Consider the following 13,523-nt stretch of genomic DNA (forward strand, 5'->3'; position numbering starts at 1 on the left):
AGTACAGCATCAACAAACTCCCCCTGAAGGAGGCCTTTCTGAAGCATGCTAAATTCCTGGATGTGCAGCAGAGTGCTGAGTGTGGGGTGGAAGATGTCCTTTATTTTGTTGACAGGCAAGGGTTTCCACATTTTCCAGAGTTTCAATCTACTGAATAAATTGTTTAGTTTAATGATGGTCACAAAACAAATCCTGTTTTTTCTCCCACGGTATCTTAATCAGTTCTTTACACAAGGTGCTCTTTTTAGATTTCAGGAACTACTTCCTTTCCATGGGCCACAGGAACAGGACAAGGTGAGTGAGGAGTTCCTGGAGTATCAACTCATGGAGATCCCCATGCCCCAAGATCCCACCACCTTTAATGTTGAGGAGTTTTGGGGGAGTATGTCCTCAGCCAAGAGCAAGGCAAGAAATATTTGGCACCACCTGACATACACATAATTAATTGACATAATAAAAGCAAAACATTTGAGTAATAGTTGGTTCCTTTTTTCAAAGGTGACCGGTTTGAGCCAGTTTGGGAGGCTATCTAAGACAGCAGCATTAGTTTTAGTGCTCCCACACTCAAATGCGGATGCAGAGAGGGTTTTCTCCATGGTCGGCCTCAACAAGACCAAAACAAGAAACAGCTTGGCACTGAATGGAACACTTTCGCCAATCATGACAGTCAAAATGGCTGGCCTGGAACCACAGTGTTTCAAATGGGAGCCACCAACCCCCTGTGCTGAAGGCCTCCAAACCTGCCACTAACACTTACAATGAACAACACTAAACGTAATCACACACACACGCACGCACGCACGCACGCACGCACGCACACACACACACACACACACACACACACACACACACACACACACACACACACACACACACACACACACACACACACACACACACACACACACACACACACACACACACACACTTGAGAGCCCTGCAACATATTGAGGCTTTCAGTTTCAATTCTTAAGAAATGAAACTCATAACATCCTGCTGGTAAGGAAAGTGCCACGCCTCTATCACAGACATTTAAAGCTGCTGCTGCACATCATCACGCCATCCACACTAGAGAGCTGAAGCTGGAGCGACTGTAACCACAGAGCAACATCAAGACATCTGCTCGACTAAGTCATCTTCAGAAAACGACTGAGAGGAAGAAACAGCAGAAAGATGAGGTGAGTATCTGACTTGCATACGAATGTTTAGACTTTGCTTTTCTAACAACTTGTCTATTCCAGATTTCTGACAATGAAAGCTGCTGAGCGCCGATTATTTTACTGGCTGTATTGACAATACTGGAAAGATGATTTTTGTTCTGAACAGAAAGGTTACCATACCATGAGATAAAACAAAAGGTTAAAATTGACTCTATAAAAGATCGGTAGAATAAAACCATCAGTGTCTTGTCCACATTAAAAGTGTTAATTCTGCGCAGAAAGTAGAGTCTCTGGAGGCCCTTTTTGCAGATTGCAGGGGTTTTCCTAATGTTACATTTTTTAAACATGGATCTGACAGAATGAACACTTATACTAGCGTCAGAAGGGGCCTGAGAGGTGGCAGCACCATCACTCAACATGTTGAACAAGTCACCACGCACATACGTAAAATCATATTCATCATTAAAACGTAGATAAAAATCATTCAGTGCATATGCAAGCTCTGTCTGTGATTTAAAACCGTCCATGTTAATCCACTCATTTTTCTTGTTGTCCTGGCAAGTCATGGTTTTCATGCCATCCCACACTGCCTTTAGGTCATTACTATAAAATCTGTCCTCCACCCTATTCTTATATTGGAGCTTAGCCCTCTTGATTTCATGTCTGGCCTCTTTCTTCGCTTCTGCTATCTCAACAACCCCACCATGCAGAAACGTGTCATGTTTCCTGTGCAGTGCATCCTTCACTGCTTTATTTAGCCAGGGTTTACTATTTGGAAACAAAACTTTAACTTTAACATGTTTTGTGGGGATGATGGAGTCTTTAAGATAAAGAATATAAGAGGGGATCACCTCAACCCTCTCATTAAGATCAGCAGACTCATCATTAAAAACATCCCAGTCTGTGCTTTCAAGCGCTCCCTTGAGTTCCTCAATAGCACTTTCAGTCCACAGCTCCACTGTCCTTGTGATTACTTTACTCTTTTAAGGAGAGGTTTGTAGATGGGGGTAAGAAGGATGGTGTTGTGATCAGAAGAGTCAAGAGAGGGCAGGGAAACCGACTTATATGCACCTTTGACTAAACCATAACACAGGTCAATAGTTTTGTTCAGTCTAGTGGGGCAAGAAATATACTGGTGAAAGTTGCTCAATGATTTCAAGTTACAGTGATTGAAATCGCCAAGGATGAAACAAGGTGCATCAGGAGAGAGGGACTGTAGTTTTTGTGTAACTTTGTGAATAGTATTTACTGCATTCCTTGCGTTGGCTTTTGGATGTATGTACACGACAGTAACAAATATTTGGGGAAATTCGCGGGGGAGATAGAAGGGGCGCACAGATACGGGCAGCAGTTCAATGTCCTCAGTGCACACAGTCTCTCTGACAGTGATGTTCTTGCACCACCGCTGATTTACATAGAGGCAAACACCTCCCCCTTGGGATTTCCCTGTGACGTTAACGTTTCTGTCAAGCCTCACCGATGTCCCAAAACCGCAGAGAGTTAGATCCGTGTCCAAGTCCGAAGAGGTAAGCCAGGTCTCGGTGAAAGCCATGATGCACGAGTCTCTGAATTTCTCCAGATGAATGAGATCTCGTCGATCTTGTTTCTGATGGATTGGGCATTACAGAGCAGCATCGAGGAGAGGGGTATACGGTGGAGATTCAGACGCTTGAGCCTCTCTCGGACACCACCCCGTCTCCCTCGTTTCCGTACTTTCCCTTTGTTGTTCTTTTTGTTAAAATCATCACGATGACCGGAGATATCCACTGTTAAACAGTCTTCGGTAATTAGGTGCGACAGTGGCTGCTGTCGATACTTTAGATCCAGTAGAAATCCCCGAGAATACTGAATCCGGCCCGTATGCGAGTGGCAGGGATCAAACAAACACTGAGCCACAGTCAACAAAGTCCATGTGATGATTAAGAATGAAAACTCCATACCCAGAAGTGTGCGACGAGCAGTGAGATATAAATCAGGTTGTTTCTGGTCGATTATACACTGACGACATCAGAAAACAGACGAATAAAGACAGACCACTACTGCTAGTCGCAACTCGCGCAGCGCCATAGACTAAATGATCAGTCTGCTGGTTCTGGTCCGGAGGCTTTTAAGCGCCTACCGGAGGGCAGGAGGGTAAACAGTCTGTGGGCAGGGTGGGAGGAGTCTTTAAGGATGCTGTGAGCTCGCCGCAAATTCGGGGAAAAGCGTTTTCTTTGGACGTCCTCAATGGCAGGAAGTGGACACCTTTTGGTACGCTGGGCGGTTTTTACCACCCGCTGTAGCGCCTTACGGTCTGTGACAGAGCAGTTTCAGGATGCTCTCGATCACACAGCGGTAGAAGTTCACCAGTACAGCTGAAGACAGGTGGTGTCTCTTCAGTGTCCTCAGGAAAAAGAGGCATTGATGAGCCTTCTTAACCAGACTGGAGGTGTTAGTGTTAGATGAATTAACAGACCCAAGAGATTTTTCCAGAAATCCTCAGAAAGGTTGGTTTGTAATTCGATTTCCCAATCAGCCTTGATCTTATTTACCGCAGACTCGTTAGTTGTGAACAGGAGGTCATAAAGGTAGGAAACCTGACCTTTGGGCAAGGCTCTTGCCTTGAGTGCCAGATCAATGCCACTAGGGTTTGGAACTTGAGGGAATGCCGGTGAGTGGGTCCTAGCAACATCACGGAGCTGAAAATATCGAAAAAGGTCGGCGCTATTTAAATTGAATGCAGAACGTAATTGTTCGAAGTCACCCAGACAGCGCAGGCCATTCCTCTCCAAAGATGTAAATCGTGGGTCAATCCTAGCTGGTATAAAAAGGTGATTATTACGTATGGGCGTTGCTTTAGGGAGGGAAAGCCACCCAAAGTGTCATCTAATTTGTGACCATACAATGTTTAGAATTTTAACTGCAGTACTCATTTAAACACTAGGTGTCTGAGTTACATATTGCTTCTTTAAAACATCTTATTTTCTTCATGGGAGATGAACAGTAAACATCCAAACATAGCACACTTCAAAGCAAAAAAAACTAGCTGCTGATGTGTTTAAATGTTTGTTTTTTTATTCTCCATCAGTGCTGCTCAGAGTCAAACCACACTGGAGTCCCTGCAGTGCCACTTCACCTGGGACCTGGACCGCAAAAGGTCAATACTATTACTTCTCAGGGACAAGGTGGAAGACATCCGCACCGAGGATGGAAATCGATGGTTGGGCCACAGTTACAACCTGTGGGGGTTCATTCAGTATAAGCTGGGGTTAAATGAAGAGGCTAAGAGTTTGTTTCAGAAGGCTGCAGAGACCCTCAACAAGCTGAGAGACGCAGATGAGGGTCCTTGGTTAGTGGTGAACTACGGGAACCTGGCCTGGCTGCACCACCACCTGGGAGATCTAGAGGAGAGTCAGGCTTACCTGTCAAAGGTTGATGCCCTGATGGAAAAATACCCATCTCCATCCCAGGACGACCTCCATCCAGAGATCTACGCTGAAACGGCCTGGACCCTGATGTTCTTCGGAGAGGATAAGAAGCTGGTTGTTGATTACTACGAGAAAGCTGCCAGGATGCAGCCGGACATGGTGGATTGGAACACCAGCTATGTCATATGGTTAAAGAACGCCCAAAACTTCAGTGACACAAGGCTGGACCCTGACCTCTTGGAGAAAATGAGACAAGCCAAGGAACGGGATCCAGAGAACTTGTACCTCGCTGTGCTCTACCTTGAGCAACTTGCTGATGAAGGAGAAAACATTCGAGATGAAGTCCGTGAGTTGGCTGGAAATGTGAGCACTCTGTGCTGCAATAACAGTGGCATGTGGGCCTTACTACACCTTTACATAAAATACATATCAGTTGATGACGCTATTGATTTGGCAGAGAAAGTTCTGAAAGAACATCCAGATGTGCGTTATCTGAAAAGATTAGTTGCGTTCTGCTACAGATCGAAGATAGTTTATAAAAGCAGAAATTACCCTGATCCAGAACAAAGCATGATGGACAGAGCAATCGCTCTCCACGAGGAGCTGCTCTCTCTTTACCCTCACTCTTCACTCAAAAACGAAACAGATCTCGCAGCTATCTATGCAAAGTCACGTCACAGCAAGGCCAAAGCTGAGCAGATATTTCAGAAACTGCTCAAAAATGAACCACCAGAACCTTCAGACAAACAGATGCTTTACAACAAATATGCAAATTACTTAGCCTGTGATCGAAAAGCCTACCACAGGTCGACACAGTATCACATGAAGGCAGCAGCAATACCAGAAAAATCCTACTTCCGTAAGAAAAGCATCGGAACCCTGGAGAGGAATAAAGACAGAGAAATTGAGGAGTTTCTCAGAAACCTGCAAGAGCCAAGGCAGTAAAGATAGGGAGGCAAATTTAGGGGGAACAATTTTGTCCAAGCAAAAAAAAAAACCTAATTTCTACGAAGGCGTTTTGCTTTCACACGTGGTAATAAAGAGCAACAGAATCCTGAAGAAGAATGAATAACAGGAGGGGGCCAATTCTGCCAGAGTGTCCAAAAAATAAGTATGAAAACTAACAAAAAACTAATTTCCTGTCATTCAAAACTATTTGAAATAAGTTAAAGGAAGGTTTATCTTAATTATTTTCTTCTTTATTTTTATTTTTGGGCTTTTATGTGTTTATTTAGAGATAGGACAGTGGATAGAGTTAGAAACAGAGGAGAGAGAGGGAGAGAGTCAGGAACGACTTACTAATTCAGGACAGAGTTCCCTTCATGACATCACAAAGGGCAGTAGCCCCTTGCATCCAGAGTGAATTTAGAACAAGAAACTTCACACATGTTTTTGGAAGCTCTGAGACTTTTTTAAACTGTTTGAAGAGGAGGAGGATATGTGACCTTTAAATCTTACTCCCTAGCTCCTGGTAGGTGTGACGTCCTCTGTTAAACACGGTCGTCATGGTGAATATTTAATGAAGAAATGTGTGAATTGTGATTATCAGGTATTTTGCTTCTGTTGTGTTTTTTCAATGCTGTATTTTCAGTTTTTAGAATTAATGGATTTTATAAGAATGTGCTTCGCTTTGGAAATTTAAAGTCCTCATTGTTCATGTGAAAATGTATTTGCTGTGTGACCTGAAAATTATATATTAAGATGCTCCTGTTTGCTCAAGCTGTGTTTAAGCTTCATACCAATAAATGAACAGTATGCACACCAAGAAATCGTCTTGAAGTTGTTTGTTTCAGTGATTTCACCTTCTTCAGTTCTAAACTATCGGGAGGAGATCATAAGCGTCCTAATTCTGCTAAAGCCTATCACACTAAACGATTTTTAAAATCCTGAAGGGGACATATTATGAAAAATCCACTTCTTCAGTGTTTTTGAACATATATTTGGGTAACCTGAGTCTCTACTGACCCACAAAATGTGAAATAAACCCATCCAGGCCTTTGTTTGAGTTCTGCATAAATTTTACAACACAGAGAAAAATGCTCCGTTTCAAATGTGCTCTCCTTGTGATGTCACAGTGGGATTCTGGTTTTTAAAAATCCTCTCAACTCCACTGATAGCTCCACCCATGGACTCCACCCCCAGCCTAGAACAAAACTTTTGCGCAGATCCGCCATTTTTATTCTCACTACAGAGGAGTGATGTCTACTGGGAAAACTCAGTTCGGTTCATTTCATTTAAAGTGACACACACACTAAAACGGCGCGTTCTGAGAGAGCTGGTTTATACAGGGCCACAAACATGACATGAATAACAATGTTCACATTCAGCACAAAGATTAATTAGAAAACAAAAACTCATTTCTAACATAATATATTCCTTATAATTATTAGAGTAAGTTATTTGGCAGAAATATTTGAGTTCAACAAACATAAATGGAAGAAATTAGCTCTTTAGACAGATTAACGACTTCACATACACTTTACTTCCTGGGTTTACAAGTAGCACAGGCCCCAACTGCTGGTAAACTAAGAGTACTACAAGACGGCGTCCATAAACTGATTCATCATCATGTTGCAGAGTACGGTGAATTTATAATCTGCCGCTCTCCTCTCTGAACACACGCACGCTGGCAAACTGATCCTGTATGTATGAGTATTTTATTCAGCCATTATACATATACAATCATTTTTAAACAATACAGACAGTTCAAACAGAGTCAACAGTCATGTGTTATGTAGCGACTGAAAAGGAAAAGGCAGAAGCAAAAAGCTTGAGATGCTTACGTCATCAACATGCAGGAGGAGCGTGAGCAATTAACAGGAAGGCCACCTACTGTCTGAGCCTTTTATACACTTACTGTGTCAGGAAGAATAAGAACATTTCACAGCAGCACATGTTCTGATCATGTGTGTCTTGGCACAGTGAAAAACTAACCATCAATCATGGCATGGATGAACCACTTGTCGCTCCAAACGAGCAACAGCAGAAGAGCAGTTCAAGTTATGTTGGTAGGAAATTTGTGTAATGTAGCACCAAACCCAAACTTTTATTTTGTATGCTCATGCTGAAATGCAAAAATAACGTGATTAAAGTTTCAAGTAACCATTAGAAAACCACTCAGTACTGGGTAGATATTGAGTACTTCTTCATCACATGTTGTAGAGTAGTGAATTATTATTTAACGGATAATGAAAGCTGGATAAACCACACAAATCTACCTGTTAACTAATAGTTACCTAGAGCCGTTTTCACATATGCACTCTGGATTATATCTAGTGGTTAGTTTCCCATTCGTCTCCCAGTAAGTATGCAAAATGTGTGTACCTTATTGTAAAGTGTTACCCATGTATATTGTGATTTGTTGTATCTCTCCTGTTGATTTTCCATAACACACATTGTCTATATGCTGCATTCCTGTACTGACTCCGCCCCACTCCGGGCTCCGGCTCATCATTGATGGTGAATTGAAGTTTTGGGCTGAATCTTGGAATAAAAGGAAAACCGATGTTGAAAAACAAAAACCTCATACTCTGTCAGTGTAACAGGTTGATATTGACAGCATGTGAATTTCCCCAAAACACGTATCTTCTTCTTTTGAGTTATACATTATTCTCCTGCCTGTTTATTTTGGAGTCTGTGTGTGTGTGTGTGTGTGTGTGTGTGTGATTGCTGGATATTACTGAAAGCTGCCAATGCCTCCTCTGTCAATCAATACATTTTTATTTGTATAGCGTCAACTCATAAGTGTTATCGCGAGACACTTTACAAAAAGCAGGTAAAATACCTTAATTATTGCTGTATTACAAAGATCTGGCCTATCCATCATGAGCACTTTAGCAAAGCAGCAAAAGTTACAGTGGGGGGGAGGGTTGTTCTGGCAGGCCGTCAACCAACGATCTGATTGGGAATCCAGGATCTAGTCAAATCTGTGAGAAGAGCAGCCCTGTTGGAGAAATGGGGTATGAAGCGGTGATAGAAGCCGGATAGCCCAAAAAAGGGTCGGAGCTGCTTCGTTGTTTGTGGCAGGGGACAGGACTCTATGGCCTGGGTTTTGTTGACCTGAGTGCGTACAACCCCATTGCCGATGACATGGCCCAGATACTCTGTCTCTGCAGCAGCAAAGACGAACTTCGATGGGTTGACAGTCAGCCCGCAAGAATGAAGGCAATCCAAGACAGCTTGCAGGTGGTCCAGGTGTTCCTGCCACGTGTTACGGTAAATGACAATGTCACCCAGATATTCTGCAGCAAAACCAGAGAAATCACCAAGTACCTGGTCCATGAGTCTCTGGAAAGTTGCTGGAGCACCCTGCAACCCAAATGGCATTACTGTGAACTGGAAAGGGCCCCATGGTGAACTGCTTGAAAGGCTTTCCTAGCCTTTCAAGCAGTTCATCAATTCTTGGTGTTGGATAGTAATCAAATAAAAAAAAATTATTCAGGTAAGTGACATCAATGAGGAACTTTATGCGTCCATCCTTCTTTGGTACGAGCATCACTGGGTTACACCACACGATGTTCCCCAGGGACAGCATCAGGTCAACCTCCCTCTTCAGTGAGACCGACAGGCCCTCAGGGATCCTGTAATTTAATCTTCTCACAGAAGCACTTTCTCCAACAACAATGTCATATTCAACAAAATTTGTTCTCCCAGGATTCTCCTGGAAAACTTCTGTCCTATCCGTGTGAGAAGCATGTCTCACAATTTCACAGGAGGATTAATAGAGTATGTAGAAGTAAAAAAAAGTAAATAAAACATTTGTATTGTACTACAGAAGTATTTTTTGAAACTCAGAGGGAAATTGTGCCCCATAAAGTCTCACTACAAGTCATGTAAATATTGATATGCATTACCTCAGTGGCAGTGAAGATTTTGAAACAGACAGTGTTCGTGTCCTTGTTCGTGAGAAGCTCAACATCGCGCCACATCGCCATTTCACGGAGTTGGATACATGGAAAGAAATGTCAATCTTAATGTTTGTAAAGTAGTTAGCACAAGTGTCTAGAAAGGTGGTAGAAAAGCAACTCAACAGATGACGTTTTTCCAAGAGGTGAGTATTTATTTTCAGTGATTAAACCAACACGTGTTAACTTAACAAAAGAACAAAAGTTCAATGTAAATAAGGCAACTTAAGTCATGATTAAATAACACTAAGGCCCATATTAAAGGCAGCACATACTCACCTCTCCTGAAGCAAGAACACACGCCACCTGGCTTTATAGACGGCATCATTAACAAAATGGCCGCCGCTAGGTGCAGCACAACTCAAACAGTGGGTTTACACTTTTCTCTTAAAGCAAATACATCTAAATAAACCCTTAAACTAACCTCAGATCATTAACTCAACTAAATGAACTTTAAATTATTAAATTACATTCTACCAGTAACTTAAACATGAAAGAAACTATTAGAAAGAAAACATTTCTCAGAAATAAAAACCCTTTCAGATGGTCTGCCCCAGTGATGTCAGCGATGACATCATCAATCTGATAAATACCCAGGAAGTGCTGGACTAACCTCTTTTAGCTGCATGGGACCACATGGGAAACTTTACAAACAGAGGTAATTATGGATAAGATCAAAATGACTGAACTAAATCAAGACTGTGTGTTTGCTTTAAGTTAATTTATACTTTGATGTGAACAGTCCCCTTCAAGGGTCCATGGACTGAGAAAAAGACTTTGTAAAGCTGTGTAAGCACTACACTGAGGCTGGAAGTTTTCTGAAAGCTGCCGAGAAATATTTGGACATTGTCTCACAGATCTTTTTTTGAAGTGTGTGTTTTACCAGTAAGATCACCTCATTAAATGTGTAAATTATTTGATTTAAGTTTTTGAATTTAAGTTTATTGCATCTGAAAATGCTGAGATAAATGGTAAATGCAGCAAAAGAAAGACAACTGGTTTTTGCACACTCTTGGGTGGAAATGTTTTTACCAACAAGCCAGCACAGTATTTAAAGTAAAAACATTTGTAAATGTTTGGAAGTGCTGTTTGATCTGATCTACTATTAAAGGTTAAAGAACTTAAGTTGGTTGGTTCTATGATTAAAAACGATAACCTGTAGAAATTATGCCTTTTTGTTTTACCTGCAACAGGTGACTCCACACTCTTCTTAAAGGTGCATCAGTGAGAGAGAGAGGCTGACTACTTCGCTCTTAACGAGTGGACGATATCACACTAAAATTATTATTGTATATTTTTAAATTGTATCTATTATGAAAGGGTCCCTTTGTATAAGCCTGTTGACTTCCACTCTCCTGACACACCTTTTAATATTTGTATAATCTTGATCTTGGTGTGTGCAAATAAAAAAAGTATTGTGACTTTGCACAGACAGAGAAGAAAGGGAGTTGGAATATAAGGAATAGATTTCAGGCTTCCTCAGAGAGCCTGAGAGCCTGAAACTCCTGGTCTCAGATTGAAAATTGAAGAGAACAATCTTTTTGCTCTGCTTGTTCACTCGCTGCTTGAATGAGTGTTTTTCGCCATCACAGGCAGTAAAGGTAAAGAAGATGGTCCTAACGAGGCATTTAAAAGAGAGAGGTTGACGTTGTGCCTGGGGAAAAAAAGGTTGAATGTTTATCTCAAAGCAACACATGCACATAAACTCTGATCTTCTCAACTCTCTCTCTCCCAGGAGACCTTTTCTCTCAGGCATGAAAATACAGATGTTAAACAATGACTATGAAGATTCACTTGTCACAGTTGAAGATGTTCCAATAAACCTTTGATGCCTACCTCTTTGATTTATTTTTTTGTTGTTGTGCTTATATTCAGTAGAGCTCCAGTTGATACACTGCACCACACTGATTTTGGGCTGTAGGAGGGTTATCTTTGTATCCATCGCCAACTGAGAAACACTTTTACTCATCTAGCTGACTTTTAGATTTGATGTAATCTGTTAAAACAGCAGATTTTATAATTCATGTCCTGTGTCAGTCAACCAAACTCACTTATATATGCATGCACTGTTTTTTTTATTGCACGTGAATTTATGATGTCCTGCTTTGTAAAGGTTGCTTTTGTTTTCTCCATGCCTCTGTGTTGTTGTAATGATCGAATTTCTGCAATCACCTTGAATTAGGTTATAAAATAGGGCTGCACAATTACTGCCAAAATGATTATGACTACTGAGATCACAATTATTAATACGGATTATTTATTAATTTTAGAGACAACATCTTTTTTTATTTTACTTTTACATTAAAAAATAAACACTTTGAGTTCCAATTTTGTGCTTCATGCTCATGTATTAGTTTTGAATCAAACTAAGACTTAACAAAAAAAAATTCACCTTAATTTGCATCTTCTAGAGGACAAATCTTATTAAGATCAGGTCATATTCTGCAAAGCACTTTGTGCATCTGTCTTGAAAAGTGCCCTACAATTAAAGTATTATTATTATAGATATCTCAGGCCTCATTTCCATTCCCGCTTAGAACAAAATGACTTAGAGTGTATCTGAGATTAAAGGGGGTGCAGCTACAGTGATCGGCAACAGCAAAGGAAAAGTAGTGTAGGTGTTATGAGTCCATCATGTGGTCCCAGCTGAACAGACAGGTCATGTGCACCTGTCATGACCATCCGACCATGGATGTAGTAAACGCGATCTGAGTCATTGTTGTCATTTGTAAGTTTTCATTAATTATTGCTTTTAAAATAAAACCTATCTTTTTTTTTTTTTTTGTTGCGTCCATTCAATTGAGGGTGCAGACGTTTGCATTGCACCCTTATTTTAAATGTATGAACCGGGCCTGCTAATATTGTATCATAACATGTCATGGCGTGGATTTTAAGGACATTTGGAGCGGTCTCTAATTACTTTCAATAATACAGTAAGGAAAACATGTTGTATTTAGCATCACTGAAAAGTCTCAAAGAAGAAACAAGTGAAACAAAAAACTGATCGGCCATTTTTGAACAATGAGAAAACAGGCAAGTCATGTTTTTATGTCTCTTTACATTTCTATTTTCCACTTCCCCCCTCCTTCATCAAAGTATTAACACATGCACATTTAATCATTCTGTTCTGTTTACTGACTGTCTCCTAAACACAACCACTAGAGGGCAGCTCAATCTCTTCAATAACATCAGCAGCTCTTGTGCAGTCTGATGTACGCAGAGTATGTTTGTGTTGTTGAGCATATGCACAGGCACAAAGTATTTACTTTGAACTCTTTGGCACAGATCATATCGTCACTGTTCATTATGAGTCTGGGATCTGATTTTAATTACATCCAGTGAATAATGTATCTCTTTAAAAACCAAGAAAACCACAAAGTAATCTTTAAAAGTTTGATTCAGCCCCCTCGAGAAATAGGAGTTCACGTTGTGTTTGTGTGCTTTTTAATTCCTCCTCCTGTGTCCTCTCATACTCCGACATCAGACATATATGCATGTGATCCACTTGACAACCTTTGTGTATTCATCTGCTGCTGCCAGACTCTGTGTGTGTGTGTGTGTGTGTGTGTGTGTGTGTGTGTGTCTGGCAGAGAGTGTGGGGGCATCCTAGTCATGGACATTAGTGTGTGTGTCTCCTGAAGATACTGAGACATCAGCGATCATCACAAAGCCTCGACCTTATCTCACCTTTAGCATAGAGACAAACTTCGATCAGAGGAGTTCAACCTGCCTCTCAGCAGAGTGGAAATCTAAATCCCTCTAATCATTTTTCATTGTGCGTATTCGCTGTGAAGCTTGCACTCAAAGATCAAATGATGGATAAGGAAAGAGATGTCAATGCATGAAAAGCGGTTTGACAGATTAAATACGATCAGAACATGATGATGATTAGAAGCAGCTTGAAACTAAACTAATCTGTTACTGATGCTCTAAATTGTCATGAAATGTAAAGCATAGATTTTTAAAAAGTCTTTTGAAGAGCAGAGAAAAAGAAACAGAAAGGTCCTCTGGAGTTGCCTCACATAAAGAAAGTGTCAAATTAAGAAAAAGAG

General features: G+C 41.0%; 1 protein-coding gene and 1 long non-coding RNA gene across 2 annotated transcripts; both read left to right on the forward strand.

Annotated features, from left to right (window-relative positions):
- The first annotated feature begins 1,069 nt into the window (after positions 1-1,069).
- Positions 1,070-6,336, forward strand: LOC110000739 (interferon-induced protein with tetratricopeptide repeats 1). The gene is made up of 2 exons (XM_020656089.3): positions 1,070-1,178; positions 4,228-6,336. The coding sequence occupies exons 1-2, from the start codon at positions 1,174-1,176 to the stop codon at positions 5,510-5,512; spliced, it is 1,290 nt and encodes a 429-aa protein (XP_020511745.1). The 5' UTR covers positions 1,070-1,173; the 3' UTR covers positions 5,513-6,336.
- Positions 6,337-10,086: 3,750 nt separating this feature from the next.
- LOC114921507 (uncharacterized) lies at positions 10,087-11,306 on the forward strand. Its single transcript, XR_003809800.2, has 2 exons — positions 10,087-10,129; positions 10,665-11,306. It is a non-coding gene; the product is annotated as an uncharacterized lncRNA (long non-coding RNA).
- Positions 11,307-13,523: the final 2,217 nt, after the last annotated feature.

The sequence above is a fragment of the Labrus bergylta genome, chromosome 6 (assembly GCF_963930695.1).
Source record: "Labrus bergylta chromosome 6, fLabBer1.1, whole genome shotgun sequence".
Classification (NCBI taxonomy): Eukaryota; Metazoa; Chordata; class Actinopteri; order Labriformes; family Labridae; genus Labrus; species Labrus bergylta.